Source organism: Vidua chalybeata, chromosome 29 (genome assembly GCF_026979565.1).
Source record: "Vidua chalybeata isolate OUT-0048 chromosome 29, bVidCha1 merged haplotype, whole genome shotgun sequence".
Lineage (NCBI taxonomy): Eukaryota > Metazoa > Chordata > Aves > Passeriformes > Viduidae > Vidua > Vidua chalybeata.
In genome coordinates, this window is record NC_071558.1 from 2,479,462 (window position 1) to 2,503,756 (window position 24,295).

At 56.6% G+C, this 24,295-nt stretch overlaps 1 protein-coding gene across 1 annotated transcript; it reads right to left on the minus strand.

Annotated features, from left to right (window-relative positions):
• Positions 1 to 219: 219 nt before the first annotated feature.
• LMNA (lamin A/C) lies at positions 220 to 23,522 on the minus strand. The gene is made up of 14 exons (XM_053966938.1): positions 23,447 to 23,522; positions 23,129 to 23,344; positions 21,954 to 22,475; positions 7,093 to 7,249; positions 6,797 to 6,922; positions 6,529 to 6,699; positions 6,302 to 6,427; positions 6,006 to 6,226; positions 5,710 to 5,914; positions 5,481 to 5,588; positions 5,191 to 5,310; positions 5,012 to 5,107; positions 2,576 to 2,827; positions 220 to 1,625 (listed from the first exon to the last, which is right to left on the minus strand). Exons 3-14 carry the CDS (start codon positions 22,301 to 22,303, stop codon positions 1,593 to 1,595), a joined length of 1,965 nt encoding a protein of 654 aa, XP_053822913.1. The 5' UTR covers positions 22,304 to 22,475; positions 23,129 to 23,344; positions 23,447 to 23,522; the 3' UTR covers positions 220 to 1,592.
• Positions 23,523 to 24,295: the final 773 nt, after the last annotated feature.

The window sequence follows — 24,295 nt, forward strand, 5'->3', positions numbered from 1 at the left end:
TCTCTGGGGGGGCTCCTTGCCCAGCTGGCCCAGTTCTTAGCAACCCACCCTCGGGTGAGCCAGGGTGTAGGGGGCCACCCCGCTTTCCCCCCATCCACAGTGGGTGCTGAGCCCCAGCCCTGGCTGTGGGGTGGGAAGAGATCCCTGGGGGTCCCTTTGCTGTTGGGGGGCAGCACAGCACCCCCAAATTCCCCTGGACAGCAATGATGACAGCACACAGCATGGGAAGGGTTCAGCTGTATTTTGACTCTGGAAGGAAAATACAGGCAGTAATACAGAAGCTTTGCAAGCATAGATACATACACGACCTCCCCAAAACCCACTGGAGTGGGGGGCTTGTCCTGGCACCTTCTCCAGCCCCACCCCTCTGCTGCACCTGAGGTCAGGCGGGGCTGCAGGCGTTTCCCAATCAAGGCAAAAAGGCAAGAGATCTGCCAGTGGCTGGATGGACCCTTGCCAAGGGGGAAGCTGCACCTATCAGACCCCAAAATCCACCTCACTCGAACAAAAAGCCTCCCTAGGTGCTTTCCTGGCAAACCAACTCTGACCAGGACCGAGCAACTTTCTCTTAATCCCTGAAACAGCTCTGGCCACCAGAGACGAGCCCAAATAACTGAGGAAAAGTGGGGTGAACCCCTCTGGATGCAGTGGCTCTCCAAGAGGGGGCCTGGGGGGCCCCACTGGGGCTGAGCTTGTGGAACCGAGGTCCATCACCCCCCCCCCCCAGCTGTCAAATCCATCTGGTCCCAAAACGCAGCTCCGGTGTCTTCACCTCCCCTACTCCATCTCCACTCAGCTGGGGTCCAGTGGGGCTCCCAGCCCGGCCCCCACCTCAGCTAAGGCACAACTCGGCTGATTAAGGAAAAGGGCAAGAGGTGCCTGGGATGGGGAATATGGGGAATACAGTACACAGAGCACGGGAGTGCAGCGGGCAGGGGGCTGGGGAGGGGGGCAATGGCCACAGAGAGACGTGGGCATCGCCCGCGAGCTGCCAGGAGCCCCCGCGCCAGCACCGCCAGGAATCACCATCCAAAAAAACAAAAAAAAAAAAGACAGAAAAAGGGGAATTTTGGCTTCAGATCCCAAGAAAAAGGGTTGTAAAGGCACTGTGCTCCACTTGAGACAGGAGAGCAGCCCCTGTGGCACGCAGTTCCAGTGGGTATGGCTGCGCTTCTCCCTGTCCTATGTAAAAAGCTTTGGCAAAAAAGGTACAATCTAAGGAGCATTTCAACTACAAGCTCCTTCTGCAGGGCTGCTCTGTAAACACAGTTCTTTGCTGTCTTTGGCTGAAGTTCTAAAAAATATTTGAAGCTGAAAAGCTATTTTTGGTTTGGTTTTTTTTATATAGAAATAGATTTTTTTTCTTTACAAAAAAAAAAATCAAAGCATCTTTTAGCACTTTTAATATATATATATATATATAAAATTCCTGCTATAGAAAACAACAAAAAAAAAAAAAAAAAAAAAAAAAAAACCCTTGGTTTTTGATATCTTGTTTTTTTTTAAGGGAAAAAAAAATTCTGTTGCTTTGGGAAAAAAAAAAAACAAACCTAGCTGGAGACGGGCAGGAACCACAGGAATGCGCCATGGAATTACATGATGCTGCAGTTCTGCACAGCCTGAGCCTGGGAGGGAGAAAGAAAAAGAAGAGAGTTAAGAAGACCCCAGTGTCACCATCCATTTGCTCTGACTGCAAAGTGTCCAGTGGGATCCTTTGGATGCCCACAGTGCCCCCAGGCTCTCCTCCATCCTGGCCCTTGGGGTGTGATAAATAAATCCTCCCAAGCTGGGATGTTCATAGTTCCAAAATTTGAGAATTATTATATAATATCTATCTATCTATCTATCTATCTATCTATCTATCTATCTATCTATTATATAAGACATTATATAATTATATATATACATTATATATACAATATACAATATACAATATACAATATACAATATACAATATACAATATATAATATATAATATATAATATATAATATATATATATATATATATATATTATATATATATATTATATATTATATATATATATATATATATATATATATATTATATAATATATAATATATATATATAATATATAATATATATATATATATATTATATATTATATATATATATATATATTATATATTATATATGATACATAATACATTATATAATATATATATGAGGTGATATATGAGGATTATAATATCGACTAAGAGTATCAATGTAGAATATACTGTATATTAATCTAATCTATAGATATAAAACATATATTCCAAGTGCTGAAATATTCACATTACCAGCATGAACACTTAGCTGCGGTGGAACGAGTGATGTGGAGGATGGGGAATGCTCTGGGGTGCCAAGGGGGCTGAGTGTAAGACAGAATGGGGTGGGAAGCTGCTAGGGCCACATCCCTTTCCAATCCCTCTCAGAACCCCTCACCCCTTACAAAGAGGCTCGTGCGAGGAAGAGGAAGAGCAGGGAGAAGGAGAGGTGGGAGGGGACAGGACCCCTGCAGCATTGCAGGGAAAGGACAGCGCCAGGGACTGGACACCCTGGGAATTCACTGACCTGCCTGCGGGGGCTGGAGTTCCCCAGGAGGTAGTTCCTGGACACCAGGCTGTCCCCCAGGCCGATGCCAGAGTCGCCCATGCTGCGGTAGCTGCGGGTGACGGTCACGCTGGAGGTGGACGAGCCCGAGGACATGGTGTTGATGCCGGCGTTCTGCGTGCCCGACTTGTCGGCCGGCTGGCCACACGTGCCACAGACCACGGTGCGGGAGCGCAGGTTGTATTCGCCGGGGTCCCCGGAGCCACTGCAGCCCTACACGTTGTGGGGGACAGACAAAACGGCCTCAAGCCCCTGCCAGAGCATCCCCTGCCCCGAGGGTGGTGGCAGCAGCGGTGTGACCCAGGAGAGCTCTTCACATTAGGCCTTGAAGAGAGTCTGACTCACCTGTCCTCTCCATCACGTGGTTTAAAACTAATAAAATAGAACCCTTATTCTTGTGTTTCTAATCCCAAATGACTGGGGCCAGCACGCTGCCAGGGGGTGACCTGCCCTGCTGCCCTGAGCTTGCACCCTTGCACATGGGAGACACCTGAACTGTGCTCCTGAAAACATCCTCTTCCTCACCACTTTGTGAGCTGGCAGCTTTCCAATGGGAAGGTTGCTCTTGGAAAGGATTCAGCCTCCAGAGGAATGGGCAGCAGTGGCTGCAGGAGCTTGGCTCCTCCACCCAGGGATAGTCAATATAGAAGAGAATCACACAATCGTGGAACGGTTTGGGTTGGAATGGACTTGAAAGCTCATCTCATTCCAGCTTCCTGCCATGGGCAGGACATCTTCCACTAAACCAGGTTGCTCTAAGCCCTGTCCAACCTGGCCTTGAACACTTCTAGGATGGGGATGGGGCAGCCACAGCTTTCCTGGGTAACCCGTGCCAGGGTCTCACCTCCCTCACAGGGAACAATTTCCTTCCAGTATCCCATCTAACTCTGCCCTCTAACTGTCAGTGGGAAGCCATTCTCTCGTGTCCTGTCACTCCATGCCCTTGTCCAAAGTTCCTCTCCAGCTGTCTTGGAGTCCCTTTAGGCCTTGGAAGGAGTTCTAAGATCTCCCTGAAGTCTTCTTTTCTCCAGGCTGCTCCCAGCTCCTCCAGCCTGCTCCAGAGCAGAGACTCCAAACCTCAGAGCATCCTCATGGCTACTTCTGGACTTGCTCCAGCAATTCTGGGTCCTTCTTGTGCTGGGGGCCCAAGAACTGGACCATGCACTGCAGGTGGGTCTCACAAAGGCAGAGTAGAGGAGGACAATCTACCAGCTCAACGTGCTGATATCAATCTCAGCACAATCTCTTCAGATCCAGAGAACTCAAAGGGCAGTGGATGATGGATGCCCCATTTTGCTCCTGCAGAGCTCTGGAAGTGACATCCAGAAGAACTTCCACCCTCGCTGAGGCACGGCTTGGCTACGATGGCATCTCTCTGCAGCCTGGGCTGCAGCCAGGGATGCTTCTCTGGGAGAAGTGGCTGCAGCTCTGCTCCTGGCATGCTGCCTGCTCTCTGCCCACTGCCTGCTGCTCCTCCTGGTGCATATTTCAGCTCCGTGTGGGGAAAGATGCGCTGAGAGGAAGGACAAAGCCACCTCTGGATTTGTTCCAGCACCCTCACGAAGCAGAGAGGACAGAGCAGCTGCTGACAAGAAGTGTCATCCATCAACTTCCCACCATCCTATCCTCCAAGCAATGCTCAGCCTCCCTCTGACTCTTCTGGCCCTTTTCATGGCACGTCAGGGTTCCTCAGGGTTGCAGACAACTTCCAGTAAGGTCTTCAGAGCTTTTTTAGTGAGCAGCCATCTCCTCCAGATGCCAGAGGTCTGTTGGCTTCTCTCACGCTGTTGTTTTCCACAGCAGCTTCCCCACTGCCTTCTCCTGTACGCCTGATCTTGTCTGATGCTGAGCTCCCTCCCACCCTGCCTGAAGGGTCCTCGGACCCCTCGGCATCCCCAGCGCTTGTCCAAGACTGAGCACCAAGATGTTTCCTATCACCATCCCAGTAGCAGTTGCATCTGGACAGTTTTCCTTATCTCCTGTTAATGGGCCCATCAATCTCAGAGATAACACTCTCCAGGAGCCAGTTCTGTTTAACAGGTGATTAAGAACACACCTTGTGACTCAAAATAACATCAGCCCATTGTGAGATGCTCCGCCCAGGGGGAGAAGCTAGGCATTCCCACCTGGATAAATCCAGGGATTTCTAGACAGAGAGGCAGCCTTTCCACAGGCTTCCAAGAAGACACAGCAACCACATCTGCCACTCCAATTTGGACTGCTACCAGCACGCTGGCCAAAGGGGTGTCAGGTTGTATTCTGACTTTGCCAGTGGTCTTCCTTTTGTATCATTGTGTGTATTTTTGTCTTTTGCTTTCCCTTTTCCCAATAAATTGTATTTCTGACTTGGAGTCTCTCACTGGCTTTGCTTTCAAACCAGAACAGCGCTCTACTCACATGGTGGTGGCGGTGGTGGATGCTCATTTCATCGTCGTCCTCATCCTCATCATCATTGATGATCACAGTGCGGACCAGTTTCCGCATGGCCACCTCCTGCAGGGGACAGGGGGTGAGTTGGGGGGTTCAGTGCCAGCCACCCCCCTCCTCCCCGTGCCAGAGCTGCCTTCAGCTCTCACCTCCCCGTTGGAGTTGATGAGGGCGGTGCGCAGGCTGTCCCCGGAGCCCCAGCTGCTCTGGGTTTTCCACACCAAATTACTGGGGGGGCTGTGGGTTGCTCCAGCTCCCGAGGCCCAGATCTAGGGGAAAAAAAAAAAAAAAAAGCAGGAGAAAAGTGACTTCTCTGGTCTGCAGACTCCACAGCCCGGGGATGGGGGTCTATCACCACAAAAAGCTACAACACCAACCACGTGAGTGGCCTGGCAGGGTTTGGGATCTTGCCTGGATCCTCCACCAGGCAGGGACTCACCGTGACCACCTGGCCAGCCTTCAGGGTGAACTTTGGGGGGAAGCGGTAGGTAATGGGGGGCTCGTCCCCATTTTGCCTCTTGATCTGCCAGTTGCCCATCGCCTGGTCCTGTGAGAGAGCAGCGACCCTCAGAACCCTGCTTCCTCTCCAACTTGTCCCATTCACCTCCTGCCCGTAGGGTGAAGCAGGGCTCAACCTCACCCCAGGGACTCTCCAAAGGCAAACTCACCTCGTTGGACTTGTTCCTGAGACGGACGAACTTGCCCTCCAAGTCCACCTCCTCCACGCCAACGCGGCCGCTGGTCCGGGCGTGGTGGGAGAAGCTGGTCCGGCTCTCACTGTCCTCCAGCTTCCGCTTCTTGGAGGAGCCTGGGGTGGACAGGTGGCTTCGGGATGCACCTTTGTGGGATGAAGGGCTGGGGGACAGCCTCAGCCTGGCAGGGGGAGAAGAGGAGATGAAGCCAGTGAGGACACAAGGGTTGGGACCCGCTCAGCCCAGAGCTGGGCACAGCACCCTGTGCTCACCGCTCCTCCTCGCCCTCCAGCAGCTTGCGGTAGGCGTTGATCTCCATATCCAGAGCCAGCTTGATGTCCAGCAGCTCCTGGTACTCATCCAGCTGCTGCTGCATGCGCGCCCGCATCTCGGCCATCTCCCGCTCCTTGTCGGACAGCAGGCGCCGGTTGGTCTCGCGTTCCCTGGCCAGAATATCCTCCAGATCGTGCAGCTTCGCCTCCTTGGCAGCCAGCTGTGGGGAGGGCAGGTGAGGGGTGGGCCACTCCACCCGGGACCATCCCCAGGGCACCCTTTGGTCTCAACTCACCTGCTTCTGCAGCTGGCTGACTTCTGAGGAGAGGTTGTCAATGCGGATACGGGTCTGCTGCAGCTCCTCGTGGGCAGCACCCACCATGTTGCTGTTCCTCTCAGCTGACTGCTTGGCATTCTCCAGCTGGGGGACAGGACGAGGGGCATCAGCATCTCAGCACCCGCAGCCCACCCGTGCTCTTTGGGGCTGAAGGGAGAGGAGAGCGCCGTGGGGAAGCTGCTCACCTTCGCCCCGTAGGTTTTCTCCAGTTCCTCCTTGTACAGCCTGATCTGGGCTTCGTGCTGGCTCCGCAGCTCCTGCAGGGCCTCAGAGAGCTTGCTCTCAAACTCCCTCTGCCGCCCGTTGTCGATCTCCACCAGCCGGGTTTCGTGGCGCCGCTTGGTCTCCCGCAGCTCCTGGGGACAGCAGGGGACACTGTGTCACCTCAGGGAGGGGACACACCACACCTAGTGGGGGTGATGCCAGCCCCACGGCAGCACGTTCACAGCTCACCTCGCTGTAGATGTTCTTCTGGAATTCAAGCTCTTCCTTCAGGGTCTGCAGCCGGTTCTCAGCGTCCACGCGGCGCAGCATCTCATCCTGCAGCTGCTTCTTGGCTTCGCCCAAGGCACTTTCCAGCTGGCAGGGAACGGAGAAGGACCATCACAGTGGGCTCTGGGCACTGCACCTGGCATGGCTGGGGACCCACCACCCACCTGCATCCACAGCCCCTGGACCAGGCAGCCCCAGGCAGGGGGGTCCAAAGGGATCCCTGGGTCAGTCTGGGAGACAGAGCTGCCACTGCTCACCTTGGCCACCTGTCCCCTCAGGTCCCGCACTTCATTTTCCAGATTCCTCTTCTCACCCAGGGCCGTGGAGAGAGCAGCCTCCTTGGAATTAAGCAGAGCCTCCACATCCTTAAGGCGTGCCTGGGCAGTCAGCAGGTCCCCTTCCTTCTTGGCATTCCTGCAGGGCAAAAGGGTGGCACAGGTGAGTGGCACAGCAGGAATAGTCATCAGGAAATTATGGAATTGTTTTGGTTCAAAGGGACCTTAAAGCTCATCTAGTTCCACACCCTGCCATGGGCAGGGACATCTTCCACTAGACCAGGTTGCTCCAAGCTCTGTCCAGCCTGGCCTGGAACACCTCCAGGGATCCAGGGGCAGTCACAGCTTCTCTGGGCAACTTGTGCCAGGGCCTCACCACCCTCACAGAGAAGAATTTCTTCCCAATATCCCATCTAACCCTGCCCTCTGGCAGGGGGAAGACATTCCCCCTTGTCCTGTCACTCCAGACCCTTGTCTGAAGTCCCTCTCAAAATTTTCTAGTCCCTCTAAGTACTGAAAGGGACTCTGAGGTCTTGTCAAGCTTCTCATCCACCAAAACCTCCAAGTTTTTGGGCCACCAAAACCTCCAAGTTCTTCTCCTCAGGGCTGCTCTCAGAAAAGCCTGTGTGCTGTACCCCGAGCACAAAGAGCGTCACTCTGATCTCCCCCCAAAGGGCTGCACCCCTGTCCCTAACAACCACCCACCAAGGGGACCAGCACACCCCAGGCACCCAGCAGCACACCCAGCTGGGCTGTCTCATCCAGGAGGAGTCTCAGGGTGCAGCAGCCGCGTGCAATCTGCACGGCATGGCCAGAGAGCAGGCTGGGGCACGGCTGGTGGGGCACGGCAGCGATCTGCACCACGAGGGGTGGCAGAGGCCACCATGCATGGGACAGTCAGACGTGCCAGCGTGGCTCAGCACGGCACGGCATCGAGCGACGTGGGGCTGGATGGTGGAGCAGCAGCTGGGGAGGAGCCCAAGCTGCCCCACAGCCAGTGTTGCCCACGTGAGGTGGCCAGGCAGAGGAGTCTGTGGCACCCTGCCAGCGCCAAGAGTTCCGTGCCTCTCCTGGAGTGGCCAGGGAGCAGCAGGGGCTGGGGACTGCACTGCTGTGGCTGTGCCTCGCCCTGAGCTCAGCTGGGGCTCGGTGGATGCAGAGCTGTGGCGCCTCAGCCCCCCCCAGTCCGACCTCTGGCATCACCACCCACCATCCTGGCCCCCCCTCTCTTCTTTTCCAGCCCTCTGCCAGCAGGTCAAAGCCGCTCCTCACAGACCCACCGTGTGACCCGGGGAATCCGATCTGACTGCACCACCAAAACACAGCCTGAAGCTATTTTGGTAGGTCCTATAAAAAGAAAAGACCCAACGGCCCCCCCCCCCAGCAGCCGCCAAGCCCGCGGTTGGGATTGTCATTGTCACCCCACTTCCCCCAAAACGGGGTGTGGGACTGGCGGGGGTGGAACGGCCCCGAGGAGCGGCTGGGAGCCCCTCGGAGCCCCTCGCCGCGGGCGAGCAGAGCCGGCAGCGAGGCGAGCCCGGGGCCAGGAGGGCACGCCCGAGCCGAGCCATCGCGGTGACAAACCCAGGGAGCGGCTGCGGCAGCCAGCCCATCCCCGAGCAGCCGGAACGGGACCCAGGAGCGGCAGGGACGGCGTTCCCAGACTCGCAGATGCGGGAATTGGAAGCTCCTGGATTGGCCAGCAGCAGATTTCCCCGCATTTGTTTTTTTTTTTGTTTCCTGACCAGACCAGCATGGAGAAGTTATTCTGTTCTTTTGGAGATTTCAAGGAAAGGTTTCAAAATCCCAGGCTACTGTTTTTAAGTGCAAACCTCCCTTCAAATCCCGGGATATTCCATGTTAAAAGAGCAGGAATTCCACTTAAGGACAGTTAAAAAAAAAAAAAAAAACAGAAACAACAATTCCTACACGTACAGTAACAAAATTCAGAATCACTTAAAGTGCTGCTGTCAGGAAAAAGCAGAGCCCAAGAGCCTCTGGGAATCCAGGAGCAGCTTGCAGACTTTTTCTTGGAAGTGAGCAAAGATCTGTCTTCTGCCTTTCTTTCAGTTTCTGAAAGCTCCTTTCCCAGCCCAGAACACTCTTTATTGTGGTGTAAAGGGCTCGGTGTAACATGTTGGATCTGTAATGAATTCTAGAATTCATGATCAGATTTTCATATTTTAATGTTTGGGGCTCTCAGGTAAGAGGGTCTCAATGATATGCACAGAGTATGATTTCATAGTCCATAAATTCCATAAAATAGCCTCTTTTATGTCTAAATAGCATTTGAGCAGTCTAGAGAATTTGGAATTTAGCCCACAGCGGAATAACTGAGCAAGAAATGCTGCTGGTCCCCTTTTCCTGGGGAATCACAGTCTCACTTGCCCGAGAGCTGCTGCTGGAGCTCTGCGCTGGGTCCTTCCTGTTCAACCCACTCCTTTCATGCCAGTGACTCACAGGACAAGAATGCCAACTGGGAGCGGGTCCCAGGCTCCAAGGCTCGCTGAGTTTTCCCATCTGGCCCTGGCTCAGCCCCGTGGCCAGCGTGGCCACCCCAGCACTGCCGGCGGGGTGCAGCCCTGTCCTTCCTGACCGAGTGAGGTGCCATGTGAGTCCTCCTCATCCCTGGGGTTTGCTGCTGCTCCGTGTGGGCTGTGGAGCTTTGGGTACAGCTGGAGGACACTGGCTCGTTGGGATGACTCTTTCAAGGGACAGCAGTTCCACTGACCAGTGAGAAATGGAAGGAAAAACGCTGAGGGTTACACTTGTGTCTGCAGCAGATCCGCCCTCTCCAGGGACCAGAAGTATCCAGGGTTCTGGGCATCAACACCTGGAGAGCCCCTTAGTAAATCCCAAAAGACTCAAGGACAAATCCCTTTTCCTTAGAAGCCTCCTGTGCTCAGCTCTGGATTCCACTGTGAGGAGGAGAGCCAGAAGCTTGGAGCCCACCAGCCACGGGACTGAGCTGGGAGTAGTTCTGCCAGGGGGAGAGGGGTGAGACAAATCCTCTCCTGTGTTCTCTTCTGGGGGGGCCAGCAGTTGGCAGAATTCAGCTCCCTGGGGCCTGAGCATTTCCCCCATGTTCCTTCCTGACCCTGGATGTGGCAGCAGTGTCTGGATAAGGTATCAGCTCACAGGTGAGTCCTCTCTGGCCTTGGGGACCCCACTGCTTCACACTGGCCCTGTTGATCCCTGCTCCAGCCCAGACAAGGTTTGTGTTCTCCCTTCTCCTGCCCTCAGGTCCTGCTTTTATTCCCGAGAAGCCTCACAGGCTCCAGCTGGCGCTGGGCTAAAAATAAAAATTTCCATGGCAGCTGTGTCACTCCCACTTCCCTGGAGAGGAGGACAGACAGACCTTCCTCCTCCTCCCCAGAAGGTTTCACTGGCCCATCCTGCCTGCTAGAGCCTACAAGATCCCAAATTCCCCAGTGAAAAGGGAAGCAGAGACTCATTCTGGAGGGCTGGGTGCCCCCAAATCCCACAGGATTTGATCCCCTGTGCTGAGAGAGCCACGGGTGAAAACAATCCAAGAGGAGAAAAAACAATACAGGCATCAAATCCTCAAGAAACAAATGTCTCAGGAGAAAAGATGGAGGGAAAAGGGGCCTCAAGACGTTTTATTTTTAGCTTTTAAAAGCAGGAAGAAGGAAAAAAAAAAAAAGATTGAAAATTGCAGCTGAGCTGCCAGAAAATTCAAATGTTAATGGAAAGTTGGATCTGCTCTGGCTGTGCTCAGCACAGACAGACGCGAGGCTGCGAAGTCGACACGATGGATTCAGAGAGGGCTCAGGGACAGCCCTGCAGAGCAGCATCTGCTACTGCTCCCCCCCCCTCTGCCCCAAAATCCCAGCCAGGAAACCTGGCAGGTCTGGGCACTCCCTCTCTGGAAAAGTCAAGACAGGACAGAGTCGTCAGAGCTTGTTGGAGCAGCTCCAGGAATGAGCCCACCAGGCTGCTGGAAAGATGCCAACCCTCCCCGAGATGCCAGAGCCCACTCAATGCATTTTTAGGAACCACTCTTTGGTTTCCCTCTCCACTATTAATCCCCACAAGTGTTCCTGAAGCATGGGCAGCACTGGACGAGGACCAATGAGTGGGATGGAGCTCGTAGAGGTGCAGGCGTTCCCCCTCCTTCCCTGCCTCCAAATTGCAGCTGCCCCACCCTGGAAAAGGTGCCAACTCAGGGAATTCGCCAGCTCCTGCCCCATCCATAAAACTTTATGGATGTCTGCAAATCCCCCCAGACTGCAGGTCTCCTGCAGTCCCACCTGGCTGCCAGGGGCCACAGCTCCTGGCTATCCCAGAAAAGGCTTTGACACTTTTACAGCTTGGGAACCCGAGGCAGGAGTGGAACGTGTGCCCATGGAAGTCTCGGATTGCTGGGAGGACCCAGGAAATTTTGCCTTGCTCCACCTTGGGCAGGTAAATCCCCCCAGACTGCAGGTCTCAGTCCCACCTGGCTGCCAGGGGCCACAGCTCCTGGCTATCCCAGAAAAGGCTTTGACATGTTTACAGCTTGGGAACCCGAGGCAGGAGTGGAACGTGTGCCCATGGAAGTCTCAAATTGCTGGGAGGACCCAGGAAATTTTGCTTTGCTCCACCTTGGGCAGGCTGCTGTGCACGGCGCTGCCTCCAGTGCCAGGGATCTGTCCCAGGATCACCAGGGATCACTCCCCCATCCCAGGGATCAGCACCCCATTGCAGGGATGCTTCGCCAGTCCCAGGGGTTGTTTCTCCATCAAGGATTGTTCCCCCACCCCAGGGAGCAGGGCCCCACAGGACAAGCAGCAGGAACAGCACGAGGAGAGGCGGACCTGGAAAACCTCTGCAGTGGGGCAATGGGAATGTGGCAAAGCAGCTTCTCCCAGCTTCTGACTCATCTGTGCCGCAGCACCTCTGCCAAATCACCAGGATAAACACGGGCTGGTCTCCTAGCAGGGGAGCTGGAAATAGCCAGCATGATGTATAGCAAGGACAGTGTCTGCACAGAGCCAGCATCCTGTGGGGCACCAGAGGCAGCTGGGGATGCCAGCACATGCATGGAAACAGCTTCCACATCTGGCATCAGTGGTGCCAAAGACCCTCGCTGGTGCCAGGGTCACTTCTAGCCCTGCCACACGCTCCTGATACACTCATGACACGCTCAGCCATGGGGCTGAGGGGCTTGTCCAGCTCCACGTGGCCCCAGTGGGGCAAAACCAGCTCACTGGCATCTCCCAAGAGGTGGGCTTCCCCTCCTGGAATTGGGATCTGGCCTCTCCTTGCACCCTTAAAATGAACCAAAACTGCTGCTTCGTTGGGAACCAGGAAAAAGCCTTTTAGGAGGAGGCAAACAGACCCCCCCTGTGTGGGATTCCCCAAATCCAAGATGTTGCTGTCCCTCCACAGCTCCCATCACCAGGAGCACTGCTGGGAGCTGTGGGTGCACACACACTGGAGTGTGATGGAACCTGACCATACTGATACCGCCAGGAATCATAACCACACACATCCCCCTGGAGGTTTGAGAAGCTTTTCTCCTCCTGGATGCACCAGAGCTGTCACCCTTCAGCCTCCCCTCTCGCCACAGGAGAAACACTTCAGCTGCAGCAGCGTCACAAGAGCCACGCGCTGCTTAAGAGCCCAAAGCACATTTCTGAGAACAGATAGTGCATTAATTGTTCAGAATTAACAATGTTGCAGCTCGGGGCTGGCCGGGCAGCCCCAGGGTCCTCACTGCCTGTCCAGGCTGTCACGCCAGCTGGTGACTCACCCCAGCCTCCACCAGCAGCTCGGAATGGAAATCCCAAGTCACCAACTGACGCCGCTGTTTGGGCTCAGTCCCCCCTAGTAACAGGCCAGTCCGTGGTTTTGGAGGGTGGGTGGCTTTACCAGAAGGGTTTCAGAGCTAGAAAAGGGGGTTTTGCCCTTTTGCCATGTGAGAGTCATGAGGGAATGGGAAGGATTTGATTTTCCACGGCCCACGTTGTGTTTCTGGGGGAGGTTTGTGTCAGGCATCAATCTGTGCGTCTGCACAGACAAAGGGCAGGACTTATCCTCCATGGACAAGTGTCCCAGCTTGGAGGATGCATCACAACACCCCAGAGCTGTGCCTGCCAGTGCCTGGCTGCCTGGGAGACCCCCTGCCACCTGTGGGACCCCATCTGCTGCCTGTAGGACCCCCCTGTTACCCACGGAACTCCTTTTCCCAGCTGCCTGGGAAAAGCTTTTCCAGGGTGCAGCAAGCCCCAGATGCAGAGACAGATGCAAAGAGGATGCAAAGTGCAAGGAGGATCAGCCACTGGAGTCCCTCCCCAGTGCTGGGAGCACGGGGAGCCCAGCAAAATGAGGGCAGGATTTCCCTGTGGGGAATGTCTGCCACCAAACCCTGGGGTACCTGGAAGGAGCCTCCAGCCTGGGGTGACATGCAAAGTGCTACCAGCTGAAACTTGATTTAGCAAACCTGGCCCAGTCCCAGGTCTGTTACCAGAGCTGGTCCTGAACAGCTTGGGAATTACATGGCACTGGGAAAACCTGGCCAGTGTCTGTGCAGATCCTGAGGGGATGGGCTGAGCCCAGGATTTCCAGAGCAAGGCCAGTTCCTTGCTTGAAAAAACTGCATTTTCCACTGAAAAAAAAGTCACCAATGCTTGAACAGGCTGCCCAGGGCAGTGGTGGAGTTTCCCCCTTCCTGGAGAGGTTTAGCAGACAGGTAGATGTGGCATTTGGGGACATGGCTTAGTGGTGGCCTTGGCAGGGCTGGGGGAACTCGATGATCTTGGAGGGCTTTTGCAACCTAAACTATTATGTGATTCTATCTTTTTATAAACCTGAACATCTCAACTTCTCAGAACACCAAGGTCAAACAGTGGTCAACCCCACTCACAGCCCAGGCTCAGCACAACCCAAACCCATCCATTCCAAACACGCCAGCCTGCCTTTTCCTAGCTTCCCATGAAATCTTGAATTGGCTTATCAAAAAGGCATTTGATGGCCTGGAATTGAAGGAGTTTTGCCCAGTCTTGACTATCTTACTCCAACACAACAAAAGCCAGCTTTTGAATAATTGGGCTAAAACTTAATGGGAAAGTTGTGGTTTGTTTGTTTGGGTTTTTTTCCACTTTCTGCTGTTTTCTTCCAGCTCTGAGTGCTGCCCCTCCATGGAAGCCCCAGAACATTCCGTTCACTTCAACACATCCTTGTCCGGATGAAGGAGAAACGCTGAGCCCTTTAAACCACCATTTCAAAGGATGAAGACAAAGCAGAGATTCCCGGTGTTTCCCTGGGAGATTGGGCATGGTGGGAGCCTTCCAAAGGAAGTTAAAAACAGGGAGCTGAGTCACTTGTGTTAGTCATGTCTTCGGGACCAGGAGCACTGGGGGAAAACAGCCCTAAGCTCCTGTTTAGCTAGGAACTGGCAGTGCAGCCAGGATGTGGAGCAGGGATGCAGTTCCAGCCCCAGGAGCAAGGAAACATGCTGCCACTGTGCAGATGTGGCTGCAAGTCCCTCTCCTCTGCTCACACGTGCAGCTCCTGAGCCCAAAGGGGGGTGGGAAGGGATGAGGAGGTCGCTCTGTACCTGCTGCATCCTGATCCACAATGGAAACCAGGGCCCTGTGCAAGGTGGGGCAAGGCAGAAAGGAGCCAAGAGAGGCAAAACAGGGGATGAGTTCAAGGCCCCCTTTTTTCTCTTCAGAAGCAGCAGTAGCTCACCCCATTTTTCATAAATTTGGTACACAAAGCTCCTTGCCAGCAACATTTGCTTAAGAAACAAAGCAGGGGATTGTTGGGTCCAGATGCCACACATAGTCCTGGGAACAAAAGGGTTTGCTATCCCGGCTCCAGCAGCAGATAAAGGCAGGCAAGGTGTTTACACTGCCACAAGGTCTGTTTGCATGTGGCGGGTGGCAGCGGGGCTGGGGCAGGCTGCGGTGTTGAGTCACGGGCAGCTCCAGCTGGAGTGGCTGTGGGGATGGATACGGATGGGATTCCAGCAGGAAAACGCAGCTCAGCACAGGGATGAGCAGCGACCAAGGTGACTGCCTATGTTTTGCTTCACTCGTGCCATGTGCAGAGCTGCCAGCACACCTCTGCCCGCTTCCCCTGGCAGCCTGCGCTGCGCCGGGATGGAGCCCAGACCTGCTTGGCACGTGGGCAGGAAATCAGCACTTCCCCAGAGCGAGGACTGCAGATGTGACATCCCTAGAAAGCACAGTTTAGCCCCAATTGCCGCTTGCACAGAGCTGCCTGTGAGCAGAGCCACCGTGAGATGCTCCAGACTTCCCACCGCATCCCTCCTGCCCAGCCTCACCGCCAGGCAAGCCCCAGTCCGGTGCCTTTTTTTGCCCTGGAACCGCAGAGCTGAGGCTGGATGGCACAAAGCAGCATCTCTGCCCTGAAAGTGGGGCCCGGTAGCCACCCAAACAGCAAAGCACGATGCCCAGGGCTGAGGCTGCCTCAGTGCTCCCCTTCCCCCCCTAAAGCCCACCACACGGAGGCTCAACTTAGAAAACCCCCCCGCAGTTTCTCCCGGAGCAGCCCGGCGTCCCGCGGGGGAGCATCTCGCACCTCACGGCTGCTGCCGGGCTATCTGCCATCGTGCCAGGAAGGAAGGGGCAGAGCGGCACTGCCGGACCGGGGAGGGGGGCCCCCCCAAAACACGGCCCCGCGGAGCCGCGCCCTGCTCCAGCCCAGAGACGCGCGGCTGAGCCTGACTCATCTCCCGGCCCCGCCAGCGCTGATCCAGAGCCCCGCCACAGCCACGCTCTTCCAGGGGGGACTGCGAGCTCAGGGGGGGCGACTGGCCACCCCTCAGTGCCCACGGCCACCGGGGCCAGGTTTCCTTTGGGCTCCCACCCCTTTTGAAGCCCGCATTACGCATCCACAGCAGCAGCTTGGATGTTTGTTTGGGCTCACGTGACTCAGAGGGGGTTTTTAGGGAGAAACTGTGTCCGTAAATTGTTAATAAATTACCCCAACAAACTGAGAGTTCTTGGCTCCAGTTGAGCACTGCAGCGTGGTGACCCCAAGCTCTGCCTGACCAGGATGGTGGCACTGGACTGGATTGGCAGGAGGACGTGTGTGTGCAAAGCAGCAGCCAGAGCAAGTGGCAGGAAATGGCTTTGGTGCAAGAGGGTGGAGAGATCTCTGCTATCAGAACCTTGCTCCTACAGAGGTGCTTCTGAGCCACTCACAGCCCCGACACAAAAATTCAACAGCTTCAGGCGAGCCCATGTTTGTTTCTACCCTGGCTCTGCCACCTCTCTGCAGGGACACGGCCCCATCGCCTGCAAGGTGATTAAGGAAGGTACAGTACAGGCAGGGTAGCACCCACCCTGTGTGCTGGGGAACTCTGTCCCTGCTGTCGCTGCAATTCCCAGCTCTACTAACCATGGAAGGCAGAAATAGAGCATTGGCTGCAGCTTGGGGGACACCCCAAGCCAAGGGCACTTTCACCTTCACTGGAAAAAGGTAACTGGTTTATGACAGAGAACGTGAAATGTTGACTCAGCCTCGCCAGGAACAGAGGTGTCCCAGCCCCAGCTGGGTTTTGTGGTATCTGTGGGCTGAGTTCAATGCACCTTATTAACCAACTTCCACACCCTTTGGCTTTGCCCAGCATCCACAGCCCTGGATCACGCCATGGCTCATGGACGTGCTGTGACATCCTTCAGGTACAGGAACAAGGAAAAAATGTGGGGATTTTATTATATTCTTATCAAGGACGTGGAGTGACTGGGCAAAGCAGAATGGTTTTAAAGTGAGAGGGCAGATTTAGATGAGGCATTAAGGAAACTCTTCCCTGTGAGGGTGGTGAGGCCCTGGCATTGCTCAGAGAAGCTGTGGCTGGCCCATTCCCTGGAAGGATTTGGCTTCTCCTGGGTAGCAGAGTGTCTGGCTGTCACACAGATGTCTCTGCAGTCAGGGCTGCAGCTGCCACTGCACCAGGCAGGGCTGGGGGACCATGCCAGCCCCCACAGTTGTTCAGCTTCACACTGGGGATATTCAACCCTGGGCAGGGAGGGGAAGGGAGCAGAGGCAGGTGGGCACCCAGCCCTGACACCATGCTGTGTGATGGCAGCTGTCAGCAGAGACAGGTTTTACATGGCACCAGCCTCAGCTGTTTGGGAACGTGCTGAGCTGGTCACAAAGGAACAGGCTCAGCAAACAACCTCACAAAGAGCAGGATGGCGAAACAGGTAATGCAGCCAGTGGTGGGACAGTGGGAGGTGATTCCCAGCTCACCCTGACACTTCCTGGGGAATCCTCCATGACAGCTCTAATTTTGGCCAGGATCAGAGGGAGAACTCTGGTGACTTCCTCCTTTCCTGGTTGCCAGCAGCACAAAAGGAAACTACCCCTCCCAAAGGGCACGAATTCAGCAGAATATGGAGCTGGCAGCCACCCCACATGTCTCACCCTGGCTGTGTCACCTTCTCTGTCTGCATCCCTGAGCACCACACAGGGGAACTCCCTGTTCTCTGGGCTCCAGAGTTCGAGTGTTGATGGGACTCAGACAAGTGAAGTGACACGTGCAAGGCTGGAAAACACTTGTGGCAGCATGTGAGACTGGGGCAGGCTGGGACGGGCTGTCAGGGAGCCAGGATCCCTTCCCACACCAAACTCAGCCCTGATTCTCTTTGCAATCTCTTCTCCTTAATCCCCAGCTCCAAAGATGAAGTAATTTACCAGAGTGGATCCTATCATCCTAAATATATATAAGGCAACAGGATTTCCTCTGACTCCCCTCAGCCCTGGGAAAAGTGAGGGGGTGAGCCAGGGCTGGAAGACACTGGCAAACACAGCAGTGGGAGCGAGCTCACAAACCAAAAGTGCTGGAGCACGTTTCTCTGCCACGATTTTTCTTGGAAAAAGAGGGGCTGGATGTTTGCACAGGCGAGAATTCCTCTCCACTGGGAACAGCTAATGAAAACCTTTGCCTGGAAGACACGTTTTGCCACGGAACCCTCCAGCCCTGCAGCGTGCCAGGAGGGCCAGCGTGCCCAGCCACCCTGAGCTGCCAGCTGCAGATGTCAGGAGACAACCAATGTGTCCACAGGGCTGGAGATTCAGGGTGGCTGGCGTGTTTAAGAGGGTCCCAGAGGGCCACGGAGGTCTGGATCAGCCCAGCTCTGTGTTGGTGACTCCCCCCAAAGTATCCCCAGCTGCACAAGCTGCTCTTTGTTTGCTCCGAAAGGGCAAAGCCTCCTCCCAGCCAAAGCATTCCCTCCCTGGCAGGGATTCCAGGGAGAAACCCAGGAGCCTGAGGTTTCACCCCACGCAAAATGTTCCAGCACAAGCTCACTGCTGCTGAAGGAAGTGCATGCCCCCCCTCCCCCCCACCAGCAGCGCTGAGCCTTAATTCTTTTTCCTCCCTTTTTTCAACTAAACAGGTTTCGTTTACCTGCTCCTGCCTGGAGGGTCACTGCTGAACAAAGCATGGGGGCAAAACCCCCTTGGGCTGGGGAAGGCTTGTGGACTTCACCTCCCGGCACCCCTCTGCTGCCTCCCTTGCTCTGCCCCTGGATGAGCTTCCCCCTCCACAACAACGTTTGGGAAACAGGAGATTTGTCCTCATTAGGGCCAGGGATGAGATCTGGGCCCCGGGAGGAAGAGGCGCTGCCAAGGCACTGCCTTAATCAGGTTAAGGGCTGCAAGTCAGGAAGGCATTGCTCATCAGCCTGGTACTAACGAGGGCTGGTTCCTGCCTTGGAGAGGGGAGCTGGTCACTGTGTGGCCACCACATGGCCACTCCTTGCCCATGGGGTGCGCACTGAATTCCTCAGGGGTCTCTCCTGGGACTGAAGGTGCCCAAGGGCTGTATTCTACAACCCCTGCGTCCCCTTGCGCTGCGGGATGTCTCCCACTTGTGGGATGGGATGAACTCTCATGGAGCAAGGCAAGGGCTGTGGCTCTGTTCACCCTGTGAGTCAGAAGCCAGCTTAAGGAGAGGGGACAATGGGCAGGGCCAAGCACAGAGCATCTCTCCAACCTCCATGGAGGTGCCATGCTGGAATCCAGGTCCTCCAAGGAGAGGGGACAGAAGCTTGAGGACACCAGGGACAGGGGCAATTCAGGCTACTCCTATGCCTGAGGACAGATGATGCTGCTGTTGCCAGCACCCCTGAGTCACCAGGCACCCTCCCCACACCCTCTGCCTCGCCTGAAGCGTGGCTACAGCACAGCCAGAGCTGGGGACACATGTGGCACCAGGACAGGCAGGATGGCCCAGAGGAGTCCCTTGTCCTAGGGCACAACCAGTGTCAGGCTGCACAGGGCTCCGTGCCAAGAGCCAGGTGGGCACTTTGGGAATCCCCTCCTGGATCACCTCTGGAAGCAGCCAAACAGGCAGTGGGAAAAATCCCACTGGAAACTTTCCCAAGAGAAGAGCAGCTGACCAGGAGCAGAGGGCAGGCAGCCCAGCTCTTCTCAGACCCTCCTCCACCCATGCAGCTCTTGCACTCATGCACCGGTACTGGTTAGACTGGTCTCCTGTTTTCACAGCTTGTCCCCCTCCAGCCAGCAGCTCTTTCCCCACCCCAGACAGAGCACCCAGCACCCGGGGCCGTGTCACATCATGCCCTGGCATCCCGGCCCCCCACCCTCCCTCTGTGCTGGCGAGACAACCCCTGCATCAGGCAGCGGCGATGCTGTGGCTGCTGATAACGCGGCCCCGGGCGCCTGCCCTGCGGGAGATACCCGGCGCTTCTCCGGGGCTGACGGGCACAGCGAGAGGTGCAGAGGGCTGCCAGTTACTTATTAGCCAAAGTCTCACCGTGTCAAGGACAGTGAAGCGGCCCCAGGGCTGGCTCAAGGGCTCAGGGTGGGCGGGGAGAGCCGGCAGAGCGGGCACATCCCTGCCCAAGCGGGTGGCAGGGAGCAGAGCAGTGTCAGAACGGGGCCCTCCTGATCCCGCCAGCAGCTCTGAGCCCTCCGCAGGGCTGGGCTCGTGGTTGCCCCATTCCCTCATGCCCTAAAGACTCGGGATAGCCCAGTGAAAGTGAGCCCAAGGAGCAGCATCGCAGCTCAGCAGCCGATTGCGCTGCTCTCTGAGCAGCCCTGGCACATCGAGCAGGTCCCCAGGGACACAAGATGAGCTGCAGCCTCCTTGCAAGGGTTTAGGGGTTGGAGAGCAGCCCTCACACCGCGCCCTAGGAAGACAAACCAGAGGCAGGAATGAAGAGCAGCGGCTTCCCCCGCATCTCGGCTCTTCCATCTCAGCGCCCGTGACTCAGAGATGACTCAACACGGAAACACCCCTGTCCCCCCGAGCCCCTGCTGCTCTCCAAAACGCACCGAAACCCGTCTCTCAAGCACAGGCTGCTCTCTGGGAACCCCCGCGAGTCACAGCACTCTTTCAGGGGATTTGTCAGCGCCCGGGAACAAGCACAGCAGCTCCCGGAGCGCAGCCCGTCGCAGGGAAAAATTCCACATCCGTTTTCCACACGGCCGGCTCCACAGCGCAGCCAGCTCCCCCTCCAGCCACGGCTGCGGGCCGGGCATTTTTTCCAGCCCTCGAAAGATCGTGGCCAAGATAGTTCTGGGTTTGCATAAGGGAGAAAAAAAGGCTTTAGACAGCTCAGCTCCTCCTCTCCCCAGCATCCGGATCCTTGGGATCCGGGAGCAGGGATCTGGCGAGCAGCAAACCGCCTTATCCGAGGACGAAGCTGCAGCAGCGTACGGGAAATAGAAAGCTAAATATAACCCCACACGCTTTCGGATTCGGCTCTAACAGGCAGCACAGTCCCTCCCTCCCAGGTAGAATATTTATGGCATCTGCTAAGGAAGTTAATTTTAGCCTCATTTGGTACAGGCTCAAAACGAGGAGTCCAGAATAAGAGGCAAAAGATCAAATGGAATAAGAGGGGGCTGTCCCGCCACTGCCCAGCCCGAGCACGGCTGCGAGCCAAAGCCGATGACGGAAAGGGATCCGCTCGCTCCTTCCTTGGAGCGGCATTCGGGGAACTGAGCGCCACAGGGACACGTCCCGACGCTGCACGGGCTGGCAGAGCCCGGGGGAAGCCCAGTGCCAGCCCCTGCTTGGCCAGCAGTGACATTGGCCAGGGAGCCCCGCGTCCTCAGGGGACCTGCGCTGGTAACCGGTGACAGAGCCCTGAGGAGGGCAGAGGTACCCGGTGGCAGCAGGGAGGGGTCCACGAGGGGGGCATTTCTGATGGCAGGGAGGGAAAGAAACGAAGCCGATGGGAAGCGGCTGGAGGAATTCGTGCCTCAGTGGGAGCACATCACCCAGTGACAGCCGGTGGGAGGGGGGCACGAGGGCTACCTGCACACTTCTTCCCCCAAAGCCAGGGACCCCACAGAGTGGGAGCAGCTTGGCACAGGGAGGGTTAAGGCAAACAAAACCTGGGGCAGGTTCTTTAACCGGTGCCAAAGACAGCAACGGAAAATAGGACGAGCAGGCGAAATCCGTAGGCAGGACAGAGCCAGCTGGCTGGCACCGCTTCCCGGGCTGTGCCGGAGCGTGTTTAGGAATAGCTCCAGCATGACGAAGGCAGAGGGGCCGCCAGCCCGGCGCTTGCGGCCCGCATAACACGGACCCTGCCGGGGGCCCAGGGCATGTCTGCTCAGCCCCTGCCCCAAGCGTCCCCAGCTCTGCTCCCAAATCCCCTCTCCAAGGGCATCCCGGCCAAAGATGGCGCTTGGAAGGAGAGCAGGGATGACGAGAGAGCTTCTCTCCTCTTTTGGTCCCTACCACAGACACTCCAGCCCCGGCCAGGCCACGGATTTTTCCTCTCTCTCCCTGCCTCCTCCAGGTCGCTCCTTCTTCCCTCCCGGCTCCCTGCCAAGCATGACGACAGCACCCGTCCCGCTGCAGTCCCCGCCATCCCCAGGGCACTCACCGGGCTTTCAGCTCCTTGTGCTCCTCCCGCACTTTACTGAGCTCCAGCTGCAGCCGAGCTCTCTCCTTGGCCACCGAATCCAAGGTCTTGCGGGCATCCGCCAGCTCCGACTCGTAGGCAGCCTTGATGCCCGAGACCTCGCGGCTCACCACCTCCTCGGACTCGGTGATGCGGAGCCGCAGGCCGGCGTTCTCCAGCTCCAGCGAGCGCACCTTGTCGATGTACACGGCCAAGCGGTCATTGAGCTCCTGCAGGTCCTCCTTCTCCTGCAGCCGGGTGATGCGTGTGGGGGACAAGGGGGTCCCCGAAGCCCCGCTGCGGGTGCTCCTCTTCTGCGAAGGCGTCGCCATGGGGTCCGGCGTCGAGGCGAAGGGCACGGCTCAGGTCACGGCGCGATGTCCCACGCCACCCGCCCAGCTGTCGCGGCAGCTCCCGGTGTCTGAGTGACTTGCTTATATCCCAGCTGGGCTGTTCACTGGGAGGAGGAGCTGAGAGGCGGCGGCGGGTGGAGTTATCCAAAACCTGGGTGGAGACAAATCGCATCAGTCCTAGCCCTTCCTTAGGAAAGGCTGGGAAAATATCCCTGGGTAAAGGGGCCTTGGGAGGGCGTCTGTGGGGACGCAGTCCGGGGAAACACCTTTCCACACGCTTTTCTAGGGCGATTCCCCCGACAGAGGCTGCACTGCAGACTGGGAGTGCCAGGGAAAAGGGCACCTTGAGGGGGGCTGCAGTGAGGGGGTGCAGCCAGGCACCTCCAGGACCCTTGGGCTGAGCACCTCCAGGACGTTGCTGTCCCACAGGACAGGGCTGGCAGCATCTCAGCAGGGCATGGGGGGTCCTGGCACACCCTGAATGCAGGAGCCACAGGCTGCACAGGGCCCTGAACCAAATACAGTCCCCAAACACCCTGCTCTGGGTTCCCCTGAATCCTGAGGCATCCCACACAAAGGGCTCTGGGGCACTAAAGAATGCCCCCACCCACCTACCCACTTCCCTGCACTGGTTTTGCCCAGTTCTCTCAGCACTGGTATTCCCCATTTCCCAGCTCTCCTCAGTGCCAGCTGTGCCAGTTTGTAGCTCCCCAAATTCTGAGCACCAGTTGAGCTCCCACCCCAATTCCCTGCCCTGTTTCCTGTTCTCCTGCCTCCCAGTCCTCCCCAGTCCCACTCAACCACCCTTCCAGTATGGTCAGCTCCCAGCAGAGGTGATTCCCAGTCCTCCCAGCAGGTGTGGGGTGCTCTGTCTCCCTCGAAGCGCTGCCGAGACTCGGGCAGCTCGTGATTTCCAGATCTGCCAAATGCTTCCAGGCGCTCCCAGTGCTACCAGAGAGAGGATGTCCCCTCCTTGGACTTCATCCCCCTCCCTGCGTTGTGCTCTGGAGCCAAACCCTCCTGTGTGTGAGAAATGGGAATAAAATGACAATGGGAGTGGAAAAGCAACCCTTTTGCACCCTAGAAATGAGGGGTGGGCGGGGGTCCTGGGGTGAGATCCACCTTCCTCCGTGTGAGCTCCTCCTTGGGAAGTTGGGCTCTGCGGCAAGGAAAGCTGGGAAGGAAAGCTGCACCTCGAAGCTGGGGACGCTGGCGAGAACCGGAGCGCCCTAAAGCACAACCTCCCCCAACCATTCCCTGCGAGCAGAGGGGTCCAAGGTCAAGGGCACAGCCAAGCCGAGCCGCCTCCGGAGCCACGGCCGCCCGGCTCCTCCTGTCCGCGCTGCAATCCAAGCTCCATTTGCTGCTCCGCTCAGGGAGCGCGGCGGAGCCCCAGGCGGGCTGGGGATGACTCACACAGCAACGGAGCAACACACGCAAACACGCAGAGCACACACAGGACACACGTGTGTGCGCTCCCCGGCAATGATTAACCCGCTGGCAGCCGGCGCGCGGGTTGGGGAAAGGACCACGCCGGCAACGAGCCAGGGTCAAACTTTCAAAAAAAAGCAACAGTTCTATGCCGGGAATTTGCCCCAGCGCCACGTCAAAGACGGGAGGGGAAAGGGGAGAAATGGGGGGTTGTCAGCTGCGCACAGCCATCCTGGCACTGCCACGGGGAGGGGTTGGGGGGGTGGGATTTCCCCCTCCTTCCCCACCCCCCTCGCCTCTGCTCTAGCCCGTTCCCTACCTTGGCTCGCAGGGTAACCCTCTCTGCTCGGAGAAGCCCCCGGAGTGCTGCAGGCATTACTGTGCCACCACCCGCTCAGCACTGGTCTCCCTGCCTCTCCGGAGGGGGGGACCCGCGCTCCTTCACGCCATTCCTTTGTTCAGTTCCACACAAATTCCTCCTTTCCTGCCTCCTTGCCTGTCCCGGGCTGCCTTTCCTTCCCCCGCACCTTTCCTCCCTCC

Excerpts from the sequence above, each read along its gene's own strand:
- LMNA (XM_053966938.1), bottom strand. The coding sequence starts at position 22,303 with ATGGCGACGCCTTCGCAGAAGAGGAGCACCCGCAGCGGGGCTTCGGGG. Across the intron at positions 7,250-21,953 it reads CACAAGGAGCTGAAAGCCCG|GAATGCCAAGAAGGAAGGGG; the intron begins GTGAGTGCCCTG and ends TTTGCCCTGCAG. Across the intron at positions 5,915-6,005 it reads CTGGAGGGCGAGGAGGAGCG|GCTGAGGCTGTCCCCCAGCC; the intron begins GTGAGCACAGGG and ends TCCCCCTGCCAG.